Source organism: Mustelus asterias, chromosome 2, assembly GCF_964213995.1.
Source record: "Mustelus asterias chromosome 2, sMusAst1.hap1.1, whole genome shotgun sequence".
Classification (NCBI taxonomy): Eukaryota; Metazoa; Chordata; class Chondrichthyes; order Carcharhiniformes; family Triakidae; genus Mustelus; species Mustelus asterias.
Window position 1 is genome coordinate 135254171 of NC_135802.1, and position 14250 is coordinate 135268420.

The window sequence follows — 14250 nt, forward strand, 5'->3', positions numbered from 1 at the left end:
GGAATACTCACTACTCACCTGAATTGATGAAGTAACAATAACTGCATTGATACAGCACCTTAATGTAGAAAAAATCCCCCAGGTGATACACAGATGCATAATTAGACAAACATCATTACCAAACCAAAGCCATAGGTGACTAAACACATGGTCAAAAAAATGGTTTGAAAGCAACTGGGATATGGTAAAATGGAGAGTTATAGCCCGGGAATCCCAGAGCTTGGAGCCCAGAGAGCTGAATGTAAATGCACCAATGGTAAGGGGAAAGAATGGAGACGATGAGGCCAGAATTGGAGTATCGCAGAGTTCTCAGATGGTTGTAGTGTTGAAGAAAATTAGAGTTATGAAGAGGCAAGGACACAAAGGATGAGAATTTTAAACTGAAGGTATTGTGGGCACAGAATCAGAAAACACAAGTGATTGGTGAGTGGTACAGAATATAGACAGCAGAAGTTTAATTGAGACTAAGTTCATGAGGAACCGGAGGATGGAATAGTCCAATTCAGAGGTGGCAAAGGTATGGAAGGAGAGCTTCACCAGGAGACGAGTTGAAGCACGAGCAAGATGGCTAATGTTAGGGAGGTAGAAGTCAGCTGTCTTTGTGATGGCAAGAGTGTGGAACTGGAAGATCAACTGAGATTCCAAACAGTCTGATTCAATTTTCTGTACCTCTAAAAATTTACAATGTCTGTTAGCATGGGGGCGAGGGAGGAAAGTTGTATGGTCACCAGTTTAGCAAGAATGGGGTCAAGAGAGCAGGAATTGGGTCCCATGGACAAGATGAGCTTGGAAAAGGCATGAGGGGAGCAACAAGATAATAAATACAGAGAAAATGAGCTCAAGGTTTGGGGGTGGTTTGGCTGAGTGACAAGAGGTGCGGAATACAGGCTACTTAAAGGAGGGCTTCAATCTTGGTGACAGAAAGTCTATAGGTTTGCGTATGTTGTTGGAAAAAAGGGTGAAGGTGCAGGAGAGAGGAGTTTAAGCATTCAGTTGATAGAGAAGCAAAGAAGCTGGGATTTACCTTTACTCTCCAGAGTGATCCAGCAGTAGTGACTAGCTTTGCTGGAGAAGGAAAAGGCCTAATAATTCTTGACATGGCTTCGTTAAATCTGATGACAGATGGGTAACTTAAGGTGCAACAGCTATGCTCAAGTCTACAGTCCTTGGATTTAAGGAAGCAAAGGTAGACGCCATACCAGATGATCAGAGTGGGAGAAATAAAGGCTTTATAATGGCATCAATGGCATGACAATGAGGGAATGATTGAACAAGGTGACAGCTGAGAAACGTTGTGGCAAATGAGGTAATGTGTTGACAGTTGGGAGTTTGGAAGAGCAATTTTAAGTGACTTAGAACAAGAGTTTCTTTCCAAGGATGGATGCCAAGGTAAGTGAGGTTGGAAGCAGTGGGGAGGATGGGTGGTAAGCTATACCAAGGGAGTGCTCAAAGATGGCCTTATATTGAAGCCATTGGAGTAGGGCTGTGTGAAATGGCATAGTTAGAGATGACCATGAGTACGAGAGGTTAAGAGAGGGCAGAAGAGCAGTAAAATCAAAGTTGGAGAAGGCAAGATGAGTTGAAATAGAAATTAAAATCAGAGGATGAGGCAATGCTCGATGCAAAGGTTGAGGAATGAAAGTTAGGAGGATATCTGAATGTGAACCTCGGGTTGGAGTTTGAGGGGTTGCAGGGAATGAAGAATTTAAAGCAGATATGAGAGGAGTTCAACAAGGTGAGATGATCGAAGGAAAACAATATGCCAGAGGACCATGATGAAGAGAACAAAGCATAATTTGTGGAAAGGGCCACAATTCAACCACAAAGATTCGGGCATGGCAGGTGGTAGGAAGCACAGCCAGGCAGGGGAAGCTTCATTAATGGGCAATGTTTAAACATGATGTGGAGATGCCGGCGTTGGACTGGGGTAAACACAGTAAGAAGTTTAGCAACACCAGGTTAAAGTCCAACAGGTTTATTTGGTAGCAAAAGCCACACAAGCTTTCGAGGCTCTGAGCCCCTTCTTCAGGTGAGTGGGAATTCTGTTCACAAACAGAACTTATAAGACACAGAACTTATAATGTAAATTGAGTCTGTGTCTTATAAGTTCTGTTTGTGAACAGAATTCCCACTCACCTGAAGAAGGGGCTCAGAGCCTCGAAAGCTTGTGTGGCTTTTGCTACCAAATAAACCTGTTGGACTTTAACCTGGTGTTGTTAAACTTCTTACAATGTTTAAACACCCATGAATCATATTTCTGTCAAAGCCTCAATGTCGATGCAATCATTCAGATAGGGTTGTGAGTGGCATGGGCCCTATTCCCTAGTGAACAGACGTTCCACACACATCTGCAGTGATGGACAGAGAGTGGGAGGGGAATTCCACAGCTAACATCACAGCCTGAGAAAAAAAAATTGACTCTCAAACCTTTCGAGAATTTTAACACTTGCATCAGATCCTTTCAACATTTGTGCATCTGGTTCTTTTTAAGTCTAGCTTGACTGTATTCTCTCATCCCTCATTTAATTTGAAGTAAATTTATGACACATTCTTCCATGACACCAATTTTTTTTCCACAATTGGATGCTTGAACTGCACACATGAATCCAAATGTGGCTTAACCCATATTTTTCACAAATGTACCACCTCTTTGATTTTGCATTTAATGGATCAAAATATAAAGTCCAGAAAACCACTTGCCCTTTTGAGCACTTTTCCCACAAATTGTTGAAATTACATAGGATATCAAAGCAGGCATGGGACAAGGAACAGAGAGCATCACAGGATCATAGCAAAGGCTCTTATGAAGGGTAAATATCCAAATAACTTTTCCATTCAAAAGGCTAGCTTTGGGCCTTCACATAGTAAGGGTGGAATTTATCGAGTGTGATGGGGGTCTTGTCCACTGGTTGGAGAACTGGTACAGGCTCCACATCACTTCTCTCCAGGATGCATGATGCATTTACAAGGTAATCGGGCACTTACCTGGACAATGAAGAATGCCAGATTAATTCCGCTTTAGGGTGGAAATCCCATCCCTGAGGGCAACTGGCCAATCAGATGCCGGCAGTACTTCAGTACTAGCAGACCTAACAGGGGAAGGAATCTGAGATGGCTTCCCAGGCAAAGGTGGGTGTGGGCTGGGTGGATGAGAGGGCACATGTGAGGAGGAGGTCGAGGTGGTGTCAGAGGACAGAATCATGGTGACTTTCAGCAGGTCTTCCTCCATCCCGATGCTGGGTCCCTCGATTATCATCAGGGTGCCTGTGAATGAGGGACCCTTAGTCCACTTGAAAACCCAATGAGGTTTGGGGGAACTCCCAGGATGGCGAGTTCTCACCTACTGCTGGTTGAATACCAGCGGCGGTGATTTGAGACCCTTAATTAGCTACTTAAGGACCTCAAGGACAAAATATACACCGCCACAAATAACCTCGAGACGAAACATCTTGTGGCTTTGTCCATCGTGGCCGGGGACTTCAATCAGGCCAGGCTCAAGAGCGTCCTACCAAGATATCACCAACACGTCTCCTGTTCCACCTGAGGCCCAAACATCCTAGACCACTGCTACACAAATATCAAACATGCCTACCGCTCTATCGCCGGCCCACACTTTGGCAAATCAGACCACAAGGCTGTGCTCCTGCTCCCGGCTTACAAGCAAAGACTGAAACAGGAGAATCCGTTAAAGAAAGTCGTGCAATGTTGGTCTGAGGAATCGGATGACCTCCTATGGGACTGCTTAGAGTCAGTAGACTGTGTTTAAAAACACTGCGACCAGCCTGAATGAGTGCGCCACTACAGTAACTAACTTCATTAGTAAGTGTGTAGAAAACTGTGTGTCAAAGAAGCAAATCCGTGTTTCCCAACTGGAATCCATGGAGGAACAGGGATATCCACTGCTTGCTGAAGTCCAGGTCTGAAGCGTTCAAGTCAGGCGACCCTGACCTATACAAAAAATGATGTGGAGATGCCGGCGTTGGACTGGGGTAAGCACAGTAAGAAGTCTCACAACACCAGGTTAAAGTCCAACAGGTTTATTTGGTAGCAAATACCATAAGCACGAAGCACAAGGACGAAGGAGCAGCACGCTCCGAAAGCTTATGGTATTTGCTACCAAATAAACCTGTTGGGCTTTAACCTGGTGTTGTGAGACTTCTTACTGTGCTATACAAAAAATATATCAACAGTTCCGACGCGCCACAGCGAAAAACCGCACCGACCTCCTCAGAAGACAAACACGGGACACGGTGGACAGAGTACCCTTCGTCGTCCAGTACTTCCCCGGAGCGGAGAAGCTACGGCATCTCCTCCGGAGCCTTCAACATGTCATTGATGAAGACGAACATCTCGCCAAGGCCATCCCCACACCCCCACTTCTTGCCTTCAAACAACCACGCAACCTCAAACAGACCATTGTCCGCAGCAAACTACCCAGCCTTCAGGAGAACAGTGACCACGACACCACACAACCCCGCCACAGCAACCTCTGCAAGACGTGCCGGATCATCGACACGGATGCCATCATCTCACGTGAGAACACCATCTACCAGGTACACGGTACCTACTCTTGCAACTCGGCCAACGTTGTCTACCTGATACGCTGCAAGAAAGGATGTCCCGAGGCATGGTACATTGGGGAAACCATGCAGACGCTACGACAACGGATGAATGAACACCGCTCGACAATCACCAGGCAAGACTGTTCTCTTCCTGTGGGGGAGCACTTCAGCAGTCACGGGCATTCAGCCTTGGATCTTCAGGTAAGCGTTCTCCAAGGCGGCCTTCACGACACACGACAGCGCAGAGTCGCTGAGCAGAAACTGATAGCCAAGTTCCGCACACATGAGGACGGCCTAAACCGGGATGTTGGATTTATGTCACATTATCAGTAACCCCCACAGCTTGCCTCCTGGACTTGCAGAATTTCACAAGCTGTTCTGTCTGGAGACAATACACATCTCTTTAACCTGTGTTGAATGCTCCCTCCACCCACATTGTCTGTACATTTAAGACCTGGCTGGCTGTAGAGATTTGCATTCTAATCAGTATTCTGTAATTTGATTTCTGTGTCTGTGCCCTGTTTGAGAACAGATATCCACTCCATCTGACGAAGGAGCTCTGCTCCGAAAGCTTATGGTATTTGCTACCAAATAAACCTGTTGGACTTTAACCTGGTGTTGTGAGACTTCTTACTGTGCTATACAAAAAAGACAGAAATGATCTTCAGAGATCCATCAAAGATGCCAAAAGACAGTACTGGACCAAGCTAAAGTCCCAAGCTAACCACATGGACTCCCGCCAACTATGGCAAGGTCTGCAAGTCATAACAGGCTACAAGATGAAGGCATGTAAAATTGCCGGCACCAATGCGCCTCTCCCCGATGAGCTCAATGCATTTAATGCCAGTTTTGAGCAAAAGGTCAGCGAGAGCACACCCTCCACTCCAGAAGCCTCGGACAAATTTGTATCTGAGGTCACATTTCAGATGTCAGAGCAGCCTTCTTGAAGGTCAACCTGTGGAAAGCGACTAGCCCGGATGGGGTACCCAGACGGCACTCAGAACTGGCGGGGGTACTCGCAGACATCTTCAACCTCTCTTTACACCAATCTAATGTCCCCATCTGCTTCAAGACAACAACCATCATCCTGGTACCAAAGAAAAGCCAGGCAGCGTGCCTTAATGACTATCGTTCAGTGGCTCTGACATCCATCATTATGAAATGCTTCGAAAGGTTAGTCATGGTACAAATCAATTCCGGCCTCCCACATTGCCTGGATGCACTACAGTTCGCCTACTGCTGCAACAGATCCACAGCATGGACCCACGACATCTCCCTGGCCCTGCACTCAACTCTGGAACACTTAGATAACGAAGGCACCCATGTCAGACTCCTACAGCTCAGCCTTCAACACCATTATTCGTACGAAATGCATCTCCAAATTCTGTAGCCAGGGGCTCGACTCCTCCTTCTGCGACCAGATCCCGAACTTTCTAACCCCACAGACCGCAATCAGTAAGGATAGGCAACAACACCTCTTCCATGATTATCCTCAACACCAGTGTCCTACAACGCTGTGTCCTCAGTCCCTTACTGTACTCTTCATACGCCTATGACTTTGTGGCCAAATTCCCCTCCAACTCAATTTTCAAGTTTGCTGATAGTAGTGAGTCAGATCTCAAACAATGGCGAGATGGAGTACAGGAAGGAGATAGAGAATCTGGTGAACCGGTGCGACAATAATCTCTCCCTCAATGTCAACAAAACGAAGGAGATAGTCATTGACTTCAGGAAGCGTAGTGGAGAACACGCCCCTGTCTACATCAATGGGGACGAAGTAGAAATGGTCAAGAGCTTCAAGTTTTTAGGTGTCCGGATCACCAGCAACCTGTCCTGGTCCTTCTATGCCGACGCTATAGTTAAGAAAGCCCACCAACGCTTCTACTTTCTCAGAAGACTAAGGAAATTTGGCTTGTCCGCTACAACTCTCACCAACTTCTACAGATGCACCATAGAAAGCACAGCTTGGTAGGACTCCTGCTCTGTACAAAACCACAAGAAACTACAAAGGGTCGTGAATGAAGCCCAGTCCATCACGCAAACCAACCTCCCATCCATTGACACTGCCTTGGAAAAGCCAGCAAAATTAAGGACCCCCCGGCACCCGAGACATACTTTCTTTCACCTTCTTCCACCAGGAAAAAGATACAAAAGTCTGAGGACATGCATCAACCAACTCAAGAACAGCTTTTTCCCTGCTGCCATCAGACTTTTGAATGGACCTACTTCATATTAAATTGATCTTTTTTACACTCTAGCTATGACTATAACACTACATTCTGCACTCTCTCCTTTCCGTCTTTATGTACGGTATGCTTTGTCTGTATAGCATGCAAGAAACAATACTTTTCACTGTATACTAATACATGTGACAATGATAAATCAAATCAAATCAATTGGCCACCAGGCAGGAAAAATAAACCATATCCTTCTCACCCGGAGCCTGATCGGGCGGGGAGTGGGGAAGGCAGCAGGGACCCCATCTCACACCCTCCTGCCGAATTAAATGGCTTTTGCCCCCAGCTTTACTTTAGAAGAAAGAAACTGCATTTCGATAATGCCTTTCATAACCTCAATACATTATAATATGCTTTACAGCCAGTGAAGAACTTCTTAAGTGTCCAACTCAGAGGGTAGACAGGATCTCGGTTTAATGCCTCATCAGAATGATGGTATTTCCAGAAATGCAGCGCTCCTTCACTACTGTATTGCATGTATCAGCCTGGATTAGAAGCTCAAGTCTTCTGGAGTGGGATTTGAACACATGACGTTCTGACTCAGATGCGAGTGTTACCACTGAGCTACAAATGACATGTATCACAGTGTTTTCTACATAGCAGCACTCTTCAAAAAGGACAAAAAGTCATGGTTATCGCATTAATTATACTGTTCACAACTTTACCCTTGAACTAAAATCTCAGTTTATTGAGCACCTACCCAAGTACCTGGTACTTAACTGGCACTGTTTTTGCATCAAAGCATCTTAACTGAATCAGAACATTACCAGTGGGCAAGAAAAACACACAATAAATCCACATTAACATAAGAACCAGGACCAAGAGTAGATAATTCAACCCCTCAAGCCTGCTCCGCCACTCAATAGGATCATGACTGATCTCATCTCGGCCTCAACGCCACCTTCCTGCCTGTTCCCCATTACCCTCCATCCTTCTATTAATTAAAAACCTATCTATCCACTTCTTAAATTTGTTTAGTATTCCTGTGTCCACTGCATTCTGGGGTAGAGAATTTCAGTTTTAAATCTGCCACCCCTTAGCCTAAAGGTAGGGCCTCTCCTCCTAGAATGTCCAACAAGGGGAAACATCTGGTCTACATCTACTCTGTCAAACCCCTTTAGCATCTTACATATCTCAATTAGATCTTCTCTCATTCTTTAAATTCCAGTGAGTATAGGCCTAAACTACTCTAGTGAACCTTCTCTGAACCACCTTGAATGTGTTTATGTCCTTCCTCAAGTAAGGGGACGAAAACTGTGCACAGTACTTCAGTTGCAGTCTCACCAATGCCCTATACAATTGCAACAGCACTTACCTACTTTTATATGCTAAAATTTAATTTGTCTTCCTTATTACAGGCTGCATCCGTAAACTAACTTTTTGCGATTTGTGCACGAAGACATCCAAATCCCTCTGCACCACAGCATTTTGAAGTGTCTTTCCATTTAGATAATAAGTTGCCTTTTTATTCCTCTGACCAAATTGGACAACTTCATACTTATACACGTTAAATTCCATCTGACAAATATCCATTTGTAAATGCCTTATTTCCTCATTGCAACATGCTTTCCCACGTATTTTAGCATTGTCTGCAAATTTGGCTATAGTATATTCTATCCCTGCATCCAAGCCATTAATATAGATTGTAAATAGTTGGGGCCTGAGGACCTAACCCTGTGGCACACCACTAGCTACAGCTTGCCAACCAGAAAAAGACACATTTATCTCCACACTCTGCTTTCTGTTGGTTAGCCAATCCTCTATCCAAGTTAATACATTACCCCCAACCGCGTAGGATCTTACCTTGCATGCCAACCTTTCATGCGGCACCTTCTCATATGCCTTCTGGAATTCCTAAACAACCCCAATTATCTGATTTGCTTGTTCCAGCTCAAAGAACTCCAGCAAATTAGACAAACACAATTCACCCTTCATAAAACCATGCTGACTCTGATGGATTGCATTTTGACTTTTCAAATGTCCTGTTACTGCTTCCTTAAGAATGGATTCCAAAAGTTTCCCAACAACAGATATTAAACTAACTGGCCTATAGTTCCCTACTTTCTGCCTTTCTCCCTTTTTGAACAGGAGCGTTACATTAGCCTTTTTCCAATCCACTGGAACCTTTCTAGAATCCATGAAATTTTGAAAACTATAACCAATGCCTCCACCGACTCTGTTTCTTTTAAAATCCTAGAATATAGGCCATCAGGCTCTGGGAACCTGTCTGCCTATAATCCCTACCTTTACCCTAGTGATAGCGATTGTTTTACATTCCTCCTTTTAAACAATCTCTGCATTACCCTGTTACTGTTGAGATGATTCTAGTGTCCTCCACCGTGAAAACTAAGCCAAAATATTGGTTTAGTACATCTGCAATTTCTATGTTCCCCATTTCTAACTCCCAGTCTCATCCTCTATTCCTTTTTAAATACTTATGGAATCTTTTGCTATCTATTTTTATATTTTGCGCGAGATTTCTTTCATAATTTACCTATGCTCTTTTTATTACTTCTTCAATAAACATCTAATCGTCTTAAAAGTTTTCCAATCCTCCAGCCTATCAGTGATGTTTGCAATATGGTATGCCTTAGTTTTTGCCTGTATGTTACCTTTCACCTCCTTGCTTAGCCATGGATACATCTTCTCCCTCTTACAATCCTTCTTCCTTTCTGGAATATATTTTAGTTGGGAGCAATTGAATATCTCCTTAAATACTGCCACTGTTCATCAACTATTCTACCTTTTGGTCTTTCTAAGTAGTCCACTCAGGCCAATTCTGTCCTCATGCCTTTGGTTTAACATCAGAACACTAGCATGGGACTCATGTTTATTGCCCTCAAACTGAATTTTAAATTCAAGCATGCCATGATCATTCTTCCCAAGAAGATCTTTTCCTACAAGATCATCAATTAATCCCATTTCATTACACAATACTAAATCCTAAATGGCTAGCCTGCTCGCTGATTGTTTCCTAGAACAATATGTTGCCGGACCAATCTCAAATACTCTATGAACTCTCCCTCAAGGCTACCCTTAAAAGTTTGGTATTTTCAGTCTATGCGCATATTAAAATCATGCATGATTATTGTCATACCTTGCTTACAACAAGCCCCCAGTATTTCCTGGTTTATATTGTGTCCTACTGTAGAACTACTATTAGGAGACCATCAGGGACTTCTTTCCCTTGCTGTTTCTCATTTCTACCCAACTGATTCTACATCTTGATCTTCAGTGCCAATACCCTTTCTCAATACAGCACTGATCCCTTCCTTTACTAACAAAGCTACACCACCAACTTTTCCTTTCTGTCTATCCTTCCGAAACATAGAAACATAGGAGAAGAAAGCCATTCAGCCCTTCAAGATTGCTCAACCATTCATTATCATAGCTGATCATCCAAGTCAATTGTTTGTTCCACTTTCCCCGCATAACCTTTGATTACTTTAACCCCAAGAGCTATATGTACCTCCTTCTTGAAAATATACAATATTTTGTCCTCAATTGCTTTCTGTTGTAGAGGATTTCACAGGCTCACTACTCTCTGGGTGAAGACATTTCTCCTCATCTTAGTCCTAAACGGTTTACTCCGTATCCTTAGACTGTGACCCCTGGTTCTAGGCTTCCTGACATCGGGAACATTCTTTGTGCATTTACCCTGTCTAGTCCTGTTAGAATTTTATAGGTTCCTATGAGATTCCCCCTTCATTCTTCTGAACTCTAGTGAATATAACCCTAACCAACTCAACCTCTCCTTATACATCTGTCTTGTCATCCCACAAGTCAGGATAAGGAGACCAAAACTGCACAGTATTCGAGATGTGGTCTCACCAAGGCTCTGCATAAATGCAGCAAGACATCCCTGCTCCTGTACTCTAATCCTCTCGCTACGAAGTCCAACATACCATCTGCTGTACCTACATGCTTACCTTCAGCGGCTAGTGTAGAAGGACACCCAGGTTTCATTGCACATTCCCCTCTCTCAATTTATAGCCATTCAGAAAATAATCTGCCTTCCTGTATTTATTACCAAAGTGGATAACCTTTCATTTATCCACATTATACTGCATCTGCCATACATGTGCCCACTCACTCAGTTTGTCCAAATCACACTGAAGCATTTTTGCATCCGCCTCACAGTTCACGCTCCTGCCCAGCTTTGTGTCATAAAACACTGAGTACCCTTGGATATTCAACTTCCAGACCTGGTCTCGTTAAGACCATGTCTCAGCAATTGCCACCAAATCATATCCTGTTGGCTCTACTTATGCTGTTAACTCGTTAATTTTATTCCAAATGCTATGCACATTCAGATACAAAGCTTTTAAGTTTGTCCCATTATTAATTTTCGCTATTCTTGTATGATTCCTTGGTGTAATATGACATTCACACACTGTTACTTCCTTTCATTATCTGGTAACAATTAGCCTCATCATTAACCTGCACTCCTTCCTTCTCTTTACATTTTGATTTTCTAAATCTCCATGCAACTGAACTCCACCCCCACCCACCACTAGTTAGTTTAAAGCCCTAGCTATTCAATTTGCCAGGACACTAGTCCAGCATGATTCAAGTGGGGCCCGCCCCAACCAAACAGCTCCCTCTTTCTCCAGTATCCCATGATCTCCAACCCATCTCTCCCACACCAATCTTTGAGCCACGCAGTTACCTCTTTAATCTATTCATCCTATGCCAATTAGCATGCGACTCAGGTAGTAATCCGGAAATTATTTGTGGTTGTCCTTTTTAATTCAGCACCTAGCTGCTCATGTTTCCTCTGAAGAATCTCTTTCCTCATTCTACCTACATTGTTGGTACCTACATGGGTCACAGCAACTGGATCTTTCCCCTCACACCCCAATTCCTCTGCAGCCCAGATGAGATATCCTTAACCTTTAAGGATATGTCCTTAATGAGATGAGTACACTAATGAATTGATACCAGTGTGGGAGGTGGGATTGATTGTAACAATAAATTCTAAACATCATTTTTAAACTTACCATCCAAAGCAGAAAATAGCAAGATATATGCCAATCATTGTGATGACCAGATGACGTACAATAGCACCAGCTCTACTGGGAGTGAGATAAAGGCGAAACCAGAAGGCAGCAAATAGGGCAAACAACTGACACACCGCAAAATTCACCTGCAAAACAAAACAAAAAGCAGCCTGAACCAACGGTGGCCAGATTTTAATTCGAGACACATCTACAGTTGCAACCCTGTCTGCTCAGTAACTCAGTTCATAAGCAGAGATTGTTGGAAGTCTACGTTTGAAGTGAATGATGCAAGCTCAGCAGAGGTCAACAGCTAACAGTTTCATATTTCCTGATCAAATAATCCCAGTTAATAATTCACCACATAGCGCTGGCTTTCCACACCTAGGTATGATTCATGGGTTAAGTGGGATACAAGAGTTTATCTCCCAGCTAGTCAACAGCTCAGATCAGCCTGATACCAGAAAAAGATATGAAGCAGGACTGCAGGATGAAGTAGAAGCTACAACGTTCTCTTGCATATAAACACATGTGCACTGTGTGATTGTACATCATATCCACAGGTTCAGACAGTGATCAAGATTCAAACATTTTAATATCTTTAAACAATATTTTTGCGATTATAAACCAGTAATTTATCTTTCGTTTCAAATGTGATTTATATCAGGTTATTTACGGAATCATTCTGATTATGTCTCAGGGAAGAAGTTGTGGTCTTTAGACTATTATTTACCAGGTTTTAGCTCAAAGGGGAAAAATGTTTCACTGCACTTTTAATTAAATCATCTTACCAAGATCTGTGTTCAAACGTTCATCATCAGTACTCTGCAATACTTTTTTTTCCAAATTGTGTGTTTTGGCATCTACAGTACTGATGACACTTAGAATAAGCCAAAGTCATGAATCCCACTTTGGTTAAGGAAAAGGACTTTTGCAGAACAGTCATTTCCCATTATCGCATCAATAAAGCTCATCTTGTATGAGTTGACCTTCATGGATGTTGCTCACAAACAAATATTTTTTTAAAATCTCTCCCATTCTCAATTTTGTTTTCTTCTCCCCCTCCTCTCTGACTGCATTCTCTGTATCTCCTTCTAATTATCCCTCTCTGTTCAAGTCTCTTTCTCTGGCTGATGTTTTCTGCAGGACAATCACTGGGCTGGCCAGACATTTTTAAAATTCATTCTCGAGATGTGGATTTTTCTAACAAGCCGTCCCTAATTGCCCTTAAGAAGTTGGTGTTGAGCCTACTTCTTGAACCGCTGCAGTCTGTGTGGTGAAGATGTTCTTAAAGTGCTTCTGAGTAGGGAGTTCCAGGAGCTTGATCTAGTGACAATGGAGGAAAGGAAAATATTTTCATATCCAAGTCCAAAGAAGAGGGTATGGATTTGGGAGGTGCTGTTGAAGAAACCTTGGAATTGATGTTGTGAATCCTACAGTATAGAGTATGCGCAGCATCTCATTTTGAAAGGTATATTCAAAGATAGTAGATGGCAGTGTGTGAGGGAAACATCTGATGTATATGAAGAAGTTAAAAAGTTCATGATTTTTAAAAATGTAATCCACTGGTTATAAATTTGATTTTTAAGAGAACATTGTCAGATTGTTGTAAAGTATGAAATTTGTTTGCTAAATTGTTTTTGAAATCAGACTACAAAAGAGAGCTCAAGGATTTGTTTGGATTAGAGTTTGGCAATTTTGCAGAGTATTACTCGAGAATCAAAGTATCTTGACCGATTAGCAAACAGCATTATCACCTGGAAGCAGCTGTCCCGCAATCCTTTGATTCCCTGTAATCTTGCGTAGTCAGCTCATAATCTGTTTCAGGAGTTTCCGTGATTACAATGTTAAAAGCTAAGAGTGTTTTTCTAAGTTTTGATTTAAATAAGCTGTGCCTGACTCACCTAACTTGAGAGTCACTATACGGAACAGGTGAATTGGTGCTTCGTAGAAATACCAGTTAGAACGCTTTGGGGATTGCAACTGACTGGACAAATGGGACTAGACTGACCTCAGAAATCTCTGTATGCTAAATACCAGAGGGAGCGGCAAACTGATAGCACAAACTGTTCAAGTTAAGTGTGTTATACATATTGGTCTTGGCAATTGAAATGTGAATGCTGTATCACACGATCACTGCAAATAGCAATTGTTCCATTCGCAGACAAACATTCTTAGTTAAATAAATTGATCCTTCAGATCATATAGTGGGAGAAAGTAGGTACAATTGGGCATGACATTATCTTGTACATCATTAGTGGCTCTATCCCTTTCTCATTTTTGTGTTTACAGAATGTTTTATTATTTTTACATTCTTTAAAACCTTCCTTTCTTAATTCACAATTGTTTTCCGACTTCTTTGCTATACTCTTCATACACCCATTTGTTCCCCTCTCAAGTGAACAGCAACTATTTACACTACTAGTACCAATTAAAAGGTAAGAATAACTAATG

At 42.7% G+C, this 14250-nt stretch overlaps 1 protein-coding gene across 1 annotated transcript in view; it reads right to left on the reverse strand.

Annotated features, from left to right (window-relative positions):
* The window catches only part of mboat1 (membrane bound O-acyltransferase domain containing 1), a 117403-nt gene that overhangs the window by 90624 nt on the left and 12529 nt on the right, over window positions 1-14250 (reverse strand). The window contains exon 2 of the mRNA XM_078228828.1: window positions 11800-11945. Within this exon, the coding sequence (XP_078084954.1) occupies window positions 11800-11945 (146 nt within the window). The remainder of the gene's footprint in view (window positions 1-11799; window positions 11946-14250) is intronic.